General features: G+C 28.9%; 1 protein-coding gene across 1 annotated transcript; it reads right to left on the reverse strand.

The window, feature by feature from the left end:
* Positions 1-13243: 13243 nt before the first annotated feature.
* LOC101508071 (protein SUPPRESSOR OF MAX2 1) lies at positions 13244-18468 on the reverse strand. The gene is made up of 3 exons (XM_004507746.4): positions 16171-18468; positions 15284-15581; positions 13244-15189 (listed from the first exon to the last, which is right to left on the reverse strand). Exons 1-3 carry the CDS (start codon positions 17409-17411, stop codon positions 13594-13596), a joined length of 3135 nt encoding a protein of 1044 aa, XP_004507803.1. The 5' UTR covers positions 17412-18468; the 3' UTR covers positions 13244-13593.
* Between the last annotated feature and the right edge of the window lie 231 nt (positions 18469-18699).

An 18699-nucleotide genomic window follows, 5' to 3' on the forward strand; every position in this document is an offset into this window, starting at 1 on the left:
TAATTTCTATTTTTTTTATAAATAAATCTATAATAACACATATTACTAATCTATATTTTAAAAATAATATAAATATATTTATAATATCACATATATATTTACTAATCTAAATTTAAAATGTATAAAATACTAACTTGATGTCGGGTAGTGTCTGACTTGAAACTTTCACGTACAGAGCTTAGAACTCTTCGAAGTAATTAACAACCACTATCAAAATAAAAATTCAATAATATTAATTACATAAATAACTTCAAATACAAAATAAAAAACTAAATATATAATATAATATAAACTTACCAAAATTGAAGCAACGATGGAGGAGTATTTTTTTGTAGAGAGAAGGTGGAGAGAAAATTTAGAAGGGGTTTAGAGAGAAGTTAGAAATGAAAAATGATAAGAGGAGTGGAGTAATATATATAGGACTTGGTTGATCCTTTATAACGGCCAAAACAGCCACAAAATGTAACATGTATAAAACTTTGTGGCAGCCTGGGCGGCCAAAAAATGCCACATAACTTTATTCTTTTGTGGCGGCCTTTGCAGCCACAAAATGCAAAGACTCAGGTTTTTGTGGCAGCCTTTGCAGCCACAAAGTGTAACGTCCCTTCAGGAATTTGTGTCGGCCTTTACCCTCACAAAATTTAGATTTTGTGGCTGAAAAAGCCCTCACAAAAATCTTAAAAATTTAGGTGGATTTTATGGCTGCCTAAACCTTCACAAAATCACAACGTTGTGATTTTGTGAGGGCTTAGGCAGCTACAAAATCCACCTAAATTTTTAAACATTTGTGAGGGCTTTTTCAGCCACAAATAAAGACCAATTTCAATTTTTGTATTTGTGAGGGCTTTTTCGGTCACTAATTTATGAGAGTTTTTTTTTCGGCTAAAAAATATTTATAAAATTAGCCACAAATTAAGATTTTTTTGTAGTGATAGGAGACGACTCATAATTAACTGAGAGTGGTCTTTTGGCAATTTAAAGTGTAAGACCTAAGACCTATTACTATTTGATTGGTTTTAAGGCTTGCAATTAATATGCCCAAGACTTAATAACAGTTGTTGGATTAATTTGAGTTGCATTGTGCTACAAATTTAACAATTGTGTCTTTTATATATATATATTTGTTGTTGATCTATATATTAAATGTGATGTGAAAAATGAAAAAAAAAAATTGAGGTTATAATTGTATGGGTTGAATAAAATTCATGGTTTTTATTAATCTATTAGCCTTTTCAGAAATAAGTCACATTATTTTCAAAATTCTTAACACAAAATTGGTTTTTAAATTGATCAATATATCTAACTATATTTAAAATACTGTTTTTATAGGTAATAGATAAGTTCACGCTTTTTCTAACTATATCATTACAAAAAGTTCACACTTTTTCTAACTTGTATAGTCAAAATAGTATCTTGTAGGCTAAATTACATTTGTGGTCCTTTAACTTAATCTCAGGTAACGTTTTAGTCCTTTATCTTTTTTTTCTTCCCGATTTAGTCCTTTATTTCTAACAATATCAAATAAAGTATGAAAATATGAGTTTATTTGAAGATTTGCGTTACGAATTTGATGAAATTTGTATTATATTGAAGAATATAATTAATTTTATTAGTTTTGATTGAATTTTTTTTTTTTGAATTTTTGTATAAAAAAGGATAACATTGTTGAAATTTTAAAACATAAAATATCAAATTGTCACTTAAAATTAAAATAAAGGACCAAGTCGGAAAAAAAAAAAGATAAAGGACTAAAACGTTACCTGAGATTAAGTTAAAGACCACAAATGTTATTTAGCCTATCTTATATGATATTAGAATACAATTTTAAACACAACCATCGTATATTTACGGCGCACTTATAAAAATGTTTTGCCAAATAGAGACTTAAAAATAAAAACATTATTTTTTTTTCAAAAGAACAATAACATAAATATATATTTATAAATGTATATTTATGTCTTTAATCATTGAATATTTTATTAACCATTAAAATACATGTTATTAATCACTTATTAAATATATATTTTATTAACTGTTAAAATACATGGCATATATTAACGATTTTAGAGTACTTTTATTAATCACTAAAATACATGTTATTAATCACTTATTAAATATATATTTTATTAACTGTTAAAATACATGGCATATATTAACGATTTTAGAGTACTTTTATTAATCACTAAAATACATGTTATTAATCACTTATTAAACATATATCTCATTAATCGCTAAAAAAATTACATATATTAATGATTTTAGAGTACCTTTTTAACCATTAAATTGCATTATTATAAAATAATTAATATCTTATATATTAGTAGTTAATGGTATATATGTTAAATAAATATTAATTTTTATATTTAAGTAGTCGATACATATTATAAAATAATTAATGACACAAATATTTCTCAATTATTAAAAACATTTAAAAAGTTATAAATTTTTTAAAAGAAAAAAATACTGTTCATCTTCTAAATATGGTAATGCGGTAAACAATATAAAAGGCATCTTGACTGTCTAATTTATGTTAAAAATTATGTCCAAACATTTGTAAATATTATTAGTTGATATGTGAAATACATCACATTTTTTCACTTGGAATCCAACCAATTCAATTTGAATTGGGTTGAACAGTGCATACCACTCAATGACTCAAATGTTATAAACCGAAGAATTGGATCAGTTAATGAATTATTTTGTCATAGCGAGATGAAAGGCCCAAAAAAAACATATTTACAGGCTCCTAGTCCTTCGTGCTTGTTATCACTTGCAAGTGCACTATATATAAACAACCAACTCAATGATCTAATAAATATAAACTTTCAATCTAAATCAGTTAAATTAATTTTAATTTGTCTATATTCAAATCTAAACTAAAACAAACCAATTAAACTGAGCTTCTATTAGTTTCATTTCAGTTTCATGTCTTTCAGAAAAGTTATTTATTTATTTTTTAAATTAATTTATTTAATTTTTATATTGCAACTTCTTTAACTTCTATGTGTATTTAGAAAACATAAAAGTCGCAGGTGCATTACTTCTTAGTTTTATTTAATAATTATTACGATCCATATAACAATAACAATGTAAATAATTATTTTGTTTTAAGATTAATACATTTTTTATTTTTTAAAAATGCACAAATAAAAGAGTATTAAAATTGAATTTTAGATAAATAAAAAATTATCAATTTTAAAAGTTTTGGTGAAAATTTGTCACCTTTTAAAAAGGAGATTAAAAATAATTGAACTTATGAATTTTAGGGATATAAATAATTGAACTTTCCTCCGGAAAAAACATAAGTAAATGTCAATTATTTGTTTACTCGATATTCTGGATGTTAAGTTGTGAAAAAATTCGAACAAATTTAAAGTTTCAATTTGTGATACATTTTCAATTTTAAGATTTAAACTAGTAGTTTAATCAACGTTAAATTCTTAAAATTAACTAAAATTTATACTAATAATAATTATTTTAATATGATGACTAAAGTAAAACTGAAAGGAAAGTATAAAAGTTTGTTATTATATATCGTTAATTTGATGATTATCTTCAATCAATTGTGAGGAAAATACAAAAGAATGATTGAAATAAATAAATAAATTACGTGGTGGAGTAGTAAAAACTGGGAGGTGTGAGTAACAATATTAAAAAAATAGTTATTGAAAACGCGCACATGGGCTCAATTAAACACACTTGTGTTTGGATTAACACTTAACAGTGCGTCATACCATGAACAAAAGAACATGAACTAACAGGGAACAAAACCTACTTACAATTATATGTTTCTGGAATTAATTTTGGCTTATATAGAATTGTACATCAACTGTACATACCACATAGTGTTTTGAATAGTTATTTCAATCACCAATCAAGCATGTTTTCACTAGTTTTATTTTATTATACACTTGTTAGTATATGTCTTGTTCCACCTCCTCAAATCTTATATTAATGCTGGATATTTTCTCTTTTATTACTACACGTGTTATTATTTTAATTAGGTTGAAGGCATGATCTTTACACCTTTTTGTAATAAACTATAGGTTGCGGTTTTATTACATTTCATTTTATATGTCTCGTTAGTTATGTGAAAAAGAAGCAATATACTATTCATTCATAAAAAGGGAAGCAATCTACGGGACGTTAATTTACCATGTTGCCCCTTGTTGCTCACATGCTTGTCCTATTGGTTTGTTGATTAATTGCATGATCTTCTGCTGAGAAGATTTTGATTAAAATATTATGGACTCATGCATATAGCAAATGATAAGCATAAAAATTATATACCTACCGCATATACTATATATCTACTCAAATTAATTGTTTACTTTATTGTATATGGTCAATTATGGATGGATGAGCATTTTTTATTTTTTATATATTAAAAAAATTAAACTCCTTTAAATGATTTGGTCACTTTTAGAGAATATATTATGTAATAATATTAATAATTATAATTATTATATACACATGTATAGTCATTTTGGAAATAATATTAATTTTTAATTTATTCAATTTAATAACTTTTCACTTTAGATTATTTAAATCTAAAACAATTGTATTATTAATTTGTACAACTAAAATTTCACAATAACTTTTAAAGATAATTAATATAATTCAAATAAATAGTTAATTATGATCAATAAATAATTAACAGATATATTTTAAGTGTCAAAATTTATTAATAATCTCACTCAAAATAAATTTTTTATTAAGCATCAACATAAATTAACTAATTACAAATTCAAAGGCGAATAATAATAATTTTTAAGATATTTAATTTACAAATTAAACACAGAAAGTGTTAGACAAAAAAACAACACATAAAAAAGTATGGTTAAATAAATTCAAGTTAATCGTTAATGAAATTATATTGATAAATGATAAAATACGAGACATATTATTTTGATTAACCATTTATTAACCAATAAAACTTAAATTGTATTAACTATTTAAAAAATTATTGCAAAATTTATTCAAATTTAAATTTATAAAGTTCAATCTCAAAAAGAAAAGGTGCTGCCAAACTAAGTTGCAAACGTGATGGTGCTCAAGAGACTCAATTCGATTAGGTGCCATGTGTATTCACCAACAATGAGGAAAAGTTAAAAGAAAAAAGAGTTGATTAAAAGGTTTAATATAAAAACATAGTGATCAGGGGACAGGTAAGCATGGTGCTCTGAAAAGCCTGCATATCTTTAAAAAGATGAACACTTTAAAAAGCCATGTTTTACAATTCGTCGGCTACTTGTTCCATTATCCATGCCTCTTAAATTATTACTATAAATCATTTATAAATTATTCTTAAATTTCTTAAATGAAATATAAATAATAATCAATATATTAATTTTTTAATTATTATTTTTATCTCGCTTTAAAAAATATTTATCTATCTTTATATTATATTATATTATAAATTAATTTATTAATTAATTAACATTGGCCGGAAGAGGAGAAAGGAATAATAGTTGACAACCCTACCTTAGGGGCTTCCTAACTTTTTACTTACTAAAATAAAATATTTAATAAGCTAAGATTAAATGATTAAATTTTAGATGTCAGCATTTGCTATTAAAAGGCAAAAGAAAAAGTTGATTCATTTTAGTTTTCCTTCCAAGACAATCCTTTGCCTTTATAAGGGTTTAGGTAAAGAAAATGAAAAGTTGGAGGTACACATCATTGAGGAGAAGTGAGAGAAAGGAAATCATAGTGTATCGCAAATCGCATTTTTTCCTCCCGATTCAAATATATAAAAATTTAATTATACAACTATACATAATAATCTTTCATTTCGTTCATAGTCAAATAACCTTTAAAATAACTTCAAAGTTTATTATTACTAGTAATATTAGTAAATGTTAAATAATTCTTTAAAAGTATATAGAAAATTAGTATTATTCTCATTGACGATGAAATAATGTTTCTTTTTTAGTAAAATGGTGAAGTACTTCTTAAAATATAAGAGTTTACAAAAGGTTTGCTAGTTCAAAATAATACCATCAAGTTATTAATTTAAAAAACAACTGTGATGAAACTACCTTTTGATTTGTTTGGTAATTGAAACATCCAACATATTTTCAATGGATTAGAATTTATATTTGTAGTCAAATCATCATCATAAACAACAAGGCAAAGTTGCCTTAATGGGAAAAATGAACTGATTGACTCGTCCATTGGTTTATAACTCGACAATCTGTCTTTATAATTTCAACAAAACTTTTGACAAACTAATTTGTACTGGGGACCTCCATTGTAATTGCAATTAATTCTCAAATTTATTGATTAAAATATGTAATCAATTAAAGTTAATATAGCGATTATCAAGCAATGACAAAAACGAGAAAAAATATTATATTCAAAGACGAAAAAAAAATTAAATTTATGTGAAAACTACTTATTGAAATAAAATATAAAAAAAATTTGGATAAGTGATTCTAGAAAAAAAATATTTATAAATCACTCATCTCTAATAAAAGTGTTGAGAATAATATCTGTAAGTATTTTAAATTTTAGAATAAAATATAATTAAAATATATAATTTTTATTTTTATTTAGAATATATTTAGATTTTGTTTATTATTTTAAAAATATAATATATTTTTATATTATAATTTAATTTTATGTGTACAACAATAAATAAAAATTTAAAATATGAAATTTTCTGATAGAAATATTACATTTAATTCCACCTCCAGTTAAAACCTTAAGTAAAAAATTAATTAAAAATTTAATATTTTAACGATTATATGAAATAAAAAAATTAATGATGGATTGCCTTTATAATTTTTTTAAATATACACAAGCAAAAGATTTTTTTTTCTTATTCGTTAAATATTATTTTAACATATATACTTGAAACTCGGTAAAAAAAAAAAAAACATCAGTGGCTTATATTTGAAATAAAATCTATAATAAAGTTTAAAAGCCATGCAAGTTACCAACTAAATAAGCAAACAACTCTGAATAATTGTATATTAAGTATCTTTTTGAAAAAAATTAAATAACTTATTTACTAGTAACATAGATATATTTTAGTTTTTTTTATTCAAATCAACTAAAATCATTTCATTAGTGATAATGAAAAAAATACAATAAAAAATATAATAAAAATTAGGATAAACTAAAAATTTAGTCCCTTATAAAGCGTTGTCATTGTGGTCCATAACTCTATAAAAAAATCAAATTAATTATTGAATCATCAAAATATTCATTGAAAGATACAATTTACTATTATAAAAATCTTTGAAATATATAATTTAATGTCAAAATAGTTCATAAACATTATAATATTAGAGACTAAACTGAATGACATTTTGATAATTCGATAAATAATTTATATTTTTTGCTAAATCAGATATAAGAATGAGACCGTCATATACTTTTAGGTATTAAAATAATAGTTTACTTTAAAAATTATTACAATGAACATAAGTGATAGATAATATAATTAAAGAGTAAACACTACGACATTTATTTTAAAATAATTAAGTTATTTGATCATTTTACATATATTAAAAAAATATATAAATGATAGAGAGAATATTACTTTTACCAGATATTTGGGCATTATCAATATTATAAATATATAACAAAAGATAATGTATTGAAAACGATGCAAATAATATTAATTAAATATTATAATTGAAAAGAAATATATTAAAATTTTAGTTTCTAAATACATTTTAAAAAAAGTAAGTGAAATATTAACAAATTGTAACATCCCTCTTTGACATAAATAAATTGTAGTAAATTTTTTTATGTTTTACATGTTAGATAATAATAATAATAATAATAATAATAATAATAATAATAATAATAATAATAATAATAATAGTAAAGGGGAAATTAGTAAAGTAAAATAAATAAAACAAATTAAAACAAAACAAAAGAAAAAGAGGAAGGGGAGGTGAGAACGGCAAAACAGAAAGTAAAGGGAGAGAAAAAAAATGGTGAGATAGAGAAGAAGAAAGAGAGAGAGAAAGAAGAAGAGAAGGAGAAAGAAAAAAAAAACAACCAAAAACATTGACAACCCAAGAAAAGAGAAAGGAAAAATGCAATTTTGCTAGAAGTCAATGTAGAAAGAGTTGAGGGTACCATCATTTTCTCCAATCTTTTGTAAATCAAGAGGTGGGTTTCCTTTTTCTATCTCTCATTCATGCATGTATGAAATAATGTTTTCCATAATTTAGGGATTTGGGGTTTAAGAGTGTGAAATGAAGAAAATGATTTTTATTTTATTTTTGGTTGGATTTAGGGATTTTGAAATAGATTAGTGTAGAATTGAGTAAATTGAAATTTTGCTGCTGTTTTTGATGTGTCTGATTTAGTCATGATTTATAGCATTATTGTTGCAAAGAATTGTTAGGAAATTAGTGCGATAGAAGGAATGTTATTAACTTGAATTTCACATGACATATGTGTGATGTTTTGGTCATAACTTTTTCTATAGACATCCGTTTTGAATGATTTTTAGTTTTCTGGAAACTAGACTCAATTACCTTCAAATTGAGTACAAAATTCGTGATGATTGATTGAGTATTGATGTTGAAAAATGGGTTACAAGCTGGACCAGAGTTGCTATTTCTATTTTGTTTTCTGTTATTGTGTTTTATTTTAATAAACTGCAAGAATTAGGACTAAATAAAAATAAAATAAAATTTTATCTGTAAAGTAGACATCATAAGCTTTTCAAAGAGTACTCATTCACTCAATTCTGATATTTGTAAGTTTATGTCGGTTGACTCTGAAGTTAAATTCAGTTTTGAGTTGTTATAACATAAATTTGGGACTGTTTTGGGAAAAATTCACCTTAAACATTTCTCTGAAATTTTATTTTACATTGTGTGATTTGTATCATATAATTGACTTAATAGCTTATGTTATCATAATAATTTTCAAGGTTGAGTGTATGGTAGTCTTTAATATATGTATTAATAGATGATGTTATATTTGTGTGTATATGTGTGTGGATTGTTATATATAATTCCTATATATTTGATTAAAGTAAGAAGTATATGATTCATCTTAGCTAGATGAATTCTCCGTCTATATACAACAGAAGCGAGGGGTAAGCGAGGGTAAGTGGGGCACCACTTACGGACGTAATTATGTCCAATCTTACCAAAATAAAGTTGCTAACAAGAAGAGGGCATTAGTAAAACTAATGTAGTCTTTATGACATGCTTGTTATGTAGAGTTTAAGTCGTTAGATTACTCACGTCTAATGACTTGAATATTTAAAAAGAGTCAAAACTTTACATTGAAGAGAAACTCAGAAAATAAAATATAGTCCCAAATTAGGATGCTAATTGATTTAATTTCATTTATTGGGACCCACTGAGATGTAATCTCATCCAACTTTATTCAAATGTGTTACAGATAAAAAGGCTTACATCACATGTTAGAGAAATGACGCGTATCAGTTTACACTATAGTCTGCTTATAATTTATGGAGAATTATTTTGAACTATGGATGTGTTATGTACTCCATATTTCTATGTTTTTCTTTGAAGGATTAATATGTGTATGAATACATTTTTATGACTTTGTGTCGGGATTGTATTAATCATCTCTTTTGTCGAATTATGTTAATGCTCAAGTTATATTCTAGATAATTAACTTATGGTATTACACAAATACTTCTATGACACTTGATCAAAATTCAAATATTTGTAAAATAATATTAAAAATTGTAGGATTCGAACTTTATAAGTGTAAAAAATGGTAGTCTGCATTCAAAATTTAACTTTTATTTTTATTTCTCTTTTTTGATTATTTAATAAGAGCACTTGTTAGTATAATAAAAAAAATTAGCTTATTTATTTGTATGCTCCAAAGTGATTGCTTGGTTGGCTGGTCCTTGGGCCGACCATGCGAATAATGGCTAACTACTATAATCAACCAGCTCCTTTGATTTGTCATATAAAGCCTTTTCCTCTATCAAGAACCATTCATTCCTGGAAAGGAAAATTCACAGTAAAGTTAAGGATTCTGATTCCTACAACCTCAACAAGTAGGACAAAACAAAAATGAAGATAGGTAACCAGTCTAATCGATCAATAATCATATTCACAGTCACACAAGAATATAAAGGCTCATTTCTATTGTAGCAACTTAAATGGACCTCTATTTCGGTTAAATTTTTGCAGCAAGTTGGAAGATGTGGTTCTGTTTTGACCGTGGTATAAGAAGAATTTCGAGATATAATCTAAATCAATTCAATTGGTTGATTTTTTTTTTCCTTCATGTTCTAGTCGGTATTGAACTAAATCAAACTCAATTTCTACTTATTCGGAATACTAATTTCATTTTTTTTAAAATCGATCATCTTATATTATAATTAAATCATTATTTTTTATTACTACTTTTTTAAAATATTTTATTTGTAATTGACTTGTCTCGTATTTTTTTTCTTCATAATATCAATAAAATATTAATATATTTTTTTCACTTATTAATATATTATAAATGAAACTTATTTTGTTGATACAATTAATATACACAACTAAAATAAGATACTTATAATGAAATAGAGAGAATATTATTTATTTGATTTCATAAATATTATTTTTTGCTATTTCTATATGTATATAAATCCCTTTTTTTTTAAAAAAAGAAATTGTTTTTTTAATAGAGAATAAATCATAAACTTTAACTTCAGAGTGGCAGAAATATAAAGTTTAATTAATCTAATTACAGATATTTAGAAAATTAATAATAATATTAAATTTATTTATACTGATATTATTTTTACAATTTTTTTAAAAAATTAATTAACATTTTTATTATCATATTCATTATTAATGACATAAAATTGTGTAAATTAATTACAAATATATTAATAAAGAAATCATTAGTTTAGTTTTTCGTCTTCTTTTTACTTGAAATCAAAGGTATGCTTAAAAATGAAAAAAGAATAAGAAATTTTTAAAGAGAGTGAAGTTATTTGTTATACACGTTTTCCTTGCGACACTAGGTAGCTAGCTAAATAAACAAGTGCAGAAAGGATAAATTATTGAACGACCGTAGATAGATAGATGCATTAATTAATGGTGTTTATGGTTGGAACGGAAACGCAAAAGGTGGAAGTGGGAAAGAATTGGACATTATAGTGGTTGGTTGATGGATTGTTTTCATTCTAAAAAGCCTAAGACGACAACAGGAACGGACATAAGTATAAAGTTGTAAAGTTATGTGTGTCACTAATACGACACCTTACTGCCTTTTTTCTCTTCCTCTGTTTTATCTCTGCATCTTGACAAAACCAAACGTTTCATAAATATTCCCCCACTTTCAAAATCTTTTATCCCTTTAATATTTGGAAAAACATGCATATGTAATAAATTGAAAAATTGATAGTTGGAGTTTTTTTATCTTTTAATAGGACATAAGTGATATCTACTAATATTTTAATTTATATAAATTAATTAATTATTTTATTAAAAATTTATTTAGCTTTATTGCTTAATTTAATAATAAAAATTATTGCAATAGAAATTTAATTTATATACCTTCATTAGATTATTAGTATCCTTTGATTTTTATCAAAACTACACATATAATTAGTTGTAATTCATCAACATTGTATTTTTTACACCGTACATAAAAGTTAAATTCTATTATTAAATAATAAAATACTTGAATATATTAATTATTATAAAATATTAATATAGATTCTCTGTAGAATGAAATATAAATAAAAATGATATTTAATTAATTTTTATCCATTAAATCTTATAACGAATGATGCATGGATTGTTAAATTAATATGACTAAGCAAATTAAGATTGTATCATTAGCATATACTAATATAGAGAAAGAGAAGAAAAAATATTAGGGCAATATGGGACAGAGTTGAATAGTTTAGTTGCACCTTTGTGAGTTGAAAAAATTAGAGAGATCCGAATAGATCGAGAAATGTAAGAAAAAGACGTAACAAAAAGGATGAAAATAAATGAGAACACGTGTGCTGTTGATGTCTTAAAGAAGATGATTAAGTCAACAATAGGCAAATATGAATGAAATGAATGTGAAGTATGCAACAAGCATCACTTTGTCTTGTTTTGACCACTTGCATTTTATGGTAGAATGGTAGTCCATCTTGACAAAAACGTACTATAACTAATGCATTAATGGGTTTACGTAGCGTTGAAAACATGCTTTAGGTGGTGGCTGCTTCTCCGATTCCACAATCAGTTTAATGTACATGTTTATCGATCACTTGTTTTCAACTTTTTTTTGGTAATATTCTTTTTTCTAGATAAAACTTTTCAACTTTTGATATCTTTAGTAGTTTCTTTGGAACCAAAGACATAAACTTTAATAGTGACACATATACTTGAGATACTCTCAACCCTCGGGATTTTATCTTTGTCTTAATAGTAGGATTATTTGGTGTAATTGAAACAAGTATTTAGTTAGGAACATACATTCTTTTAATTACTAACAAATTTCATTTTGCTAATTGATAAGGAAATACGTCAACTGAAAAACATTCATTTGTGTCGGTAGAGTTGTGTTTGGTAATGTTCATTTTTCCTTAGCTGCCAATAGCAATTAGCAACAACGTTCATGAACCGATGTACAAGGTTGGTGGCAAACTAACAAGTAAGGATTGTGCGCTACGGCCATATATGTGGCTTACGAACTGTATCGCTTTTGTCATTCAAAATTTGTCCTTTTTTATGCTTACTTTATTCCATTATATCTCCAAATCAATTGAGTGTATCTTTGGAGTGACAATAAATTTTAAACATTTTAAATAAATAGCTAGATATTTAATCTTTGATTGTATTTCATCATATTTTCTTTCTATATATACGAGAACAATAATTATATCTGAAAATAAGAATAGTTATTTTAGTTATTATTTTATTTATAAAGTAGTAAATTGAAAAAATAAATGAATTTTTTATAATTATTTTAAAAATATCAATTAAAATTATAATTATAGAATAAACACAATCTTTTAAGTAGAGTCTATTTTATTCTTTCTTAAAACTGCAACAAGACAACTTGCTTCTCAAACAAATTAGATCCAAGATTTGGTAAAAAGATGTTGGATAATGATTGGTTGAAAGAGATTGTTAAATTAAATCAAGAACAAGTGAATTAAATACCATATATTTACTTAAGATTTTAAAATATTAAATATATAAATCATAATTATATGATGTTTAACATCCATTTTTCATCAAATATGAAACTTAACTCGGATTTGATACACTGACAAGAGAGATGATAGAAAATGAAGAATGGAGAAAGCAGGAATCAATGCTCCATGTTATTAACATTTGATAATCACCCTCCTTTTAATTGATAAATAAATATATCTATGCTTACAGAGGAAAAAGAACATTATAAAGCTTATAAGACAAAAAATAAATAATTTTTTCTAAGGGGGAAAAATGACACATACCGACCCTTGTTTCACCTCTAACGGTTTTTCACGATTTTACAAAGGGCTTTTGACTTTGTCCTTCCAAAGAGATCTATTTACATTTCTATAACCAACAAAAACGGATATTACCACTCATGTCCATTGTGTATTAACAATCAATATTCAATATTCCATACTTAACACTATCACCACTACTCTGCCGCGAGTCTCACACAAGCAGGTAGCCACTCCTGTGAGCTCCGGCGATCGGAGTAACCATCATCTTCAAGCTTAACCAGCAGTGAAGACTCGTGATCATCATAGGTGCTTGTATTGAAGTTCTTGTTCAACTGATGGAAGGAAGGAACCAACACCTTTTCCATCCATTCATCTATTGTGGTTTGGCCTAACCACACTCCGCTTGTGATCTTGTCAAGAGCCTCCTCTTGTACTTCAATTGAGATCCCATTTCCAACCACAGCAGAGAATCTTTTTGCAATGGATGCAGAGAAATTGCGACGGATAAGATCGAAATTCAATGGCTTGAAGACAATGGCATCATCCACAGAATCCAGAAGCTCGCGAGGTTTTGAGGGTGACCTTCCATTGTGATTGTTGTCTTCATGGTCCACTGTGAAATCACTGGAATTGAGTGATCCATCTGCCCTGTCTTCATCACCATCCGCGGCTTCATTTAGATCAAATGATAAACCTGAATTCACTTCCTTTCTAGGCTTCAAAGACCTGTCTTCATTGGATAACCAACTGGGTCTGCGCTTAGATACCTTCTTGGTCACTGATAACCGCAGTTGCCAACCTCCACTTGCTGAATTTGCAAGCTTTTCTTCGTCTAGTGAAGTGCCATTGGACAGGTAGCTGAGGTCCTCTGGCAACCAATTTGAAGTGAGGATAAACATGACATTTCCAAGACTGATTTCGCGGCCATGAGAATCAGGGAACCGTCCTTGCTCCATGGCTCGTTTGATGTTCCCACGAAGAAGGGTGTTGGCCTCATCAATATCCTCAAGCATGATGACAGAATGTGGGTTCCTTCGAATGGTCTCTACTATACGATCAAGAACTGTTTTTCCACGGAAGTGATGGACATCAGAGTCTCCATCCCCACGTCGTTGTGCAAGAGAGATTACTACTGGACTGGATCCTGATACCAGTTCAGAAAGTGCCCCTGCCATTTTCTTCTTGCCAATTCTGTCAGGACCCGTGAACAATAACCATGTGTCGCCCTTTGACCTTCTTTTACCATTGCCTAATTTGCACTGAGTCACTGTGGTGGCCACCGCAGATGCTGCATCCTGCTGCCACCACACCTTATCTGACAGACTTTTCAGTATCCTCTTGAAAGAGTCAGCATCCAGTAATTTTTTGCTATGTAAATCATCAAACTTGTCCTGTGACTCAGAAGACAGGGAACTCAAAAAGTCATTAATACGCTCTCTCTGTGTCTCTTCTGGAATGGCATCAGATGGCTTGGTTTGTCCAAGAACCAGCTCAGTGGTTACTGAACTTAGTCGTGGGCTCACCGTGGGTTCCAATTGCTGGATAGGCATTGAGTTCGAGCTCAATTGAAGAGAGCATCCCAAATTTTTATTTGGAAGTACTTTGGGTTGAAATTGGCGCCCCAGCAAATTCACATTATATAGGTTAGCCATTGAAAAAGGAGTGGGAGCAATCCTCTCAGTGCTCACATTTTGCTGATGAAATTTAGGATGTAAATTCAAGCAGGAATCTTTCCATTTCTTTTGTATTTCTTGAGTCCTCTTCTTTTCATTCCCTTCTTGGCTATTGCTCTATTAAAAGACAAAAGAACACAATAATTAAAACTCAGTCTATTATTTCTTAACACCACCTACCAACCAATATAATTGTTTTAACCAAATTTACCTGGGCCTGATCCATTACTTTAGCATTATCGTTGTTACTTCTAGCATTTTGCAACCATTGTGGAAGGGGCGCTCGAGAGGCATCTGACTTGTGTTCAATATCAGATTTCTCAGTTTCTTTCAACACATCCGCTACTTCTTGCTCACAGTTCTTCATACACTGTGGGCAACAAGTTGATGCTGATGTAGGATCTACATTCTCTGAGGCACGCCTCAGTGGAGTGATTGCCGTAGTTTGCAGGGCCTTTAATGGGGACAAAGACTCGAGTGTGTTGCCGAGAATTCCATTGGTCCCAAGCCTGAGCACACAAGAAAATAAAATTGTCACACAACAAACTAAAATTGTCACACAGCCATACCAAATTTGGGAGACAGATTAACAGTGTTTCATAGCCGTGTCAAGCTAATAGAGCCAATAGTACAAAAGTAAACAACAAGCTAGTATTCTCCTGTCTTATAAAACTGTCTCTAAAAACAAGAACATCCCACGTTTTCCTTTCAAAACAAAATATGAGGGGTAGTCAAAGCAAACTAGTGAAAAAATTTAAAAAGAAGAAAGGAAAACAGAACTAACATATCAGATAAGAATAAATTCTCTTAAACTTCAACCATAATTGATTCTGTCAAGAATATTTCTCAACTCCATCCCATCCAACAAGAAACATAAACGTAAATCCAGTTAATTGATCTTGCAACAAAACAGACCATTTGAACCAAAATAGTGGAAAAATAAAATTGTCTCATAAACGATACAATTAGATGAAGATCTAAAGCTTCTCCATCAAATACTAGACTTATACTCATCCTTCAATTATCAAAACGTTAGAACAATATTACTTTATGAACAATAAAAAGATCCGTAAAAGAATATACAAATTAAATAAATACCTTGGAAACATTCCAGGTAGAGGTGCTCTGTTGGTAATTGGAACTGCTTGAAGATCCCAATCATTTTCCATGGAAGGATGATAAACCTGACACCTCAAGTAAGTCTCACAAGTAGCAGTACCCAACAACCAAAGCCTGCCACCACCATCCTCCCCAAACTTGGCAACCAATCTTCCCATCTCCGCCACGGCAGCACGGCCAGCCTCCGCAAGTGCCGGTTGCTGCATGTTACCCAAACCAAACCCAACAGGCTGTTCTACCAGCCATTTCAAATCACCCAAATTGATAAACACACCCCCACCACCACCACCCGCACCACTGGTCGAATTCGCCAACCGAGACTCAATCAAATCCCCTAACTCTTTAATTCTTCCAGGTATCTGAGCTCTATCTGAAGGAATCTCCTTCTCTAAATGAATAACGTGCGCATTGCTAAAAGCACCCTCCCCTAATTCCTTGTTCTCAATCTTCTTCAACACTTCTTTAATAGCAACTTCAGGCTCCGATTCACCAACCAATACAGGATTCCTCTTCTTCGTCCTCATCAATATATCCACAACACGTTTTACTTCCTCACCCCTCTGTTGTCCCGACTGAACTCCTACACCCCCCTGTTGCAACCTCGGATTCATATACAAATTCCTCGCCGGCGCTCCTCCCGGTGTAACCATCCCCGGCCGGAATCCTAATCCGATAATCGGATTGGAATTAACAGCCGGAGAAGGAGGAGGAATAGAATTAAGAGACTGTTCAATCGTCGATTTCACCGCAGGACTAGAAAAACTAGCTTCTCTCATCACTCTACTAACACTTGGATCATCGAGAATCGATATGATGAGTTGTTCCAATTCAACTTTCACGGCGAGAAGTGGTTGTTGTTGTTGTTCAGGGTATCCGCGACGTTGGTGAGCTTGAGCGCGTTTTAGTGCCGCCATCAAAGCATTCGAAATCGGCGGTTCCATCGCCGACGGAGCTGTGTTCTGCGACGTCGGTAACCGTTCTAACGCAACGCTGAAACATAATTCCAAAGCTCTACACTGAAGAGGATGAGATGAATTCGGATGAGATTTTATACACGCTTGCCGGAGAAATCCTGAAGGTGACGCTAGAAGCGTCGCCGCCACATGAAGTGGCGTTGTTTGGCCGTGGTTTCGCCGTCCGGCTTCGGCGATTGAATGATTTAAAACACTAGCCGCCTCCGGCGTTAGGGTTTGTTGGATTGTACTTAACCCAGCTCTCATTTCACGAGTTGAATTATGCAACTCGATATCGATTCAAATACAAAGAATTAATTGATTTAATTTGATTTTGAGTTATTAAAATTGAAGATGATGAAGGTTGTGTGTTGTTTCTGGGGTAGTTAAGTTATTACTTGACTTTATGAGAGAAAATGAAATTAGTGTGTTGTGGAGAGGTGAGATAAGATAAGAAGAACACTTTTTCTTTCAATATAGAAGACAAATTAACATTTTTGTAAGAGAAAGGCAAAAACAATCAAAACAAGCTTTTTACAACAAACACAAAAAAACAATGAAAAAGAAAAATGGAAGAAAGTAAGTAATATAGGGTACTAGAATAGACTTGCTTTAAGCCACTTTTTAACTTTACTTTCCTTTTTATTTCTTTCCTTTGGGGATGGATCTATCTGGGATCTAATTTTCTCCTTTCTATTTTATTTTTTTTTTTCCACCTTCTCTATAATAGTACTACTACTCTACCCTTCTTCACTTTTTTTTTTTTTTATCTTTGTTTCCTTCCGCTGCGTGTGACCCCAAAAAGTGTGTTTCGTAATTCAACGCGAAAAGGAAATATCAGATCCTTTCCTTTCTTCACTTCACACGCACGAACATGAACTTCTCTTTCTCTCCCCGTTTTTCTTCTTTCTTTCTTTCTATCTCCATCTTTAATTAATTAACAAACGTAATAATATTGTCTCCCTCTCCTTTTCAATACACAGAGCGCGGTGAATATAAATAAAGTAACCCTTTTTTCAGTCACACAGCAAGCGCATGAATCAATTAAGCAAAGTAGTACTTATAATTTCATTTTAACTAAAAGTATATCCTAGTAGTAATATTATTATATTCTACTAATCCTAATTATTAATATTATCGGTGTATTACAGAGTACGAGAAAGAGAAAATAAAAAAAAAAAGGTTTAGTTTACTGTTGCACAAGAGAAGAGAAAGAAAGATACGGAAGTGGAGAGAATTTCTAGTAAACGGAGAATTGATGGATGGAGGAAATGAAAGTACTATCGGTTGCAAGGATTTCTGGAAAATATTGCTTTGTGTACAGAATAACCTGCTCTCCTTTTGTGTGTCTTCTTATGCTTTTTGATTAATTTATTTTTTGTTTTATTGTTTTTTATAATCTGTAATCATTATTTTATTTGACACTTGCCTTTGCATAATGTTTATTGTCTGCATTTTTATATTATTTAATTTAAAGGTTAATTTGTCTCAACGTGGTAGATTAGTTATGATGGAGGAAGCAAAAGCACACTTTTCGCATAGGATGATGTATTAA

Source organism: Cicer arietinum, chromosome 7 (assembly GCF_000331145.2).
Source record: "Cicer arietinum cultivar CDC Frontier isolate Library 1 chromosome 7, Cicar.CDCFrontier_v2.0, whole genome shotgun sequence".
Classification (NCBI taxonomy): Eukaryota; Viridiplantae; Streptophyta; class Magnoliopsida; order Fabales; family Fabaceae; genus Cicer; species Cicer arietinum.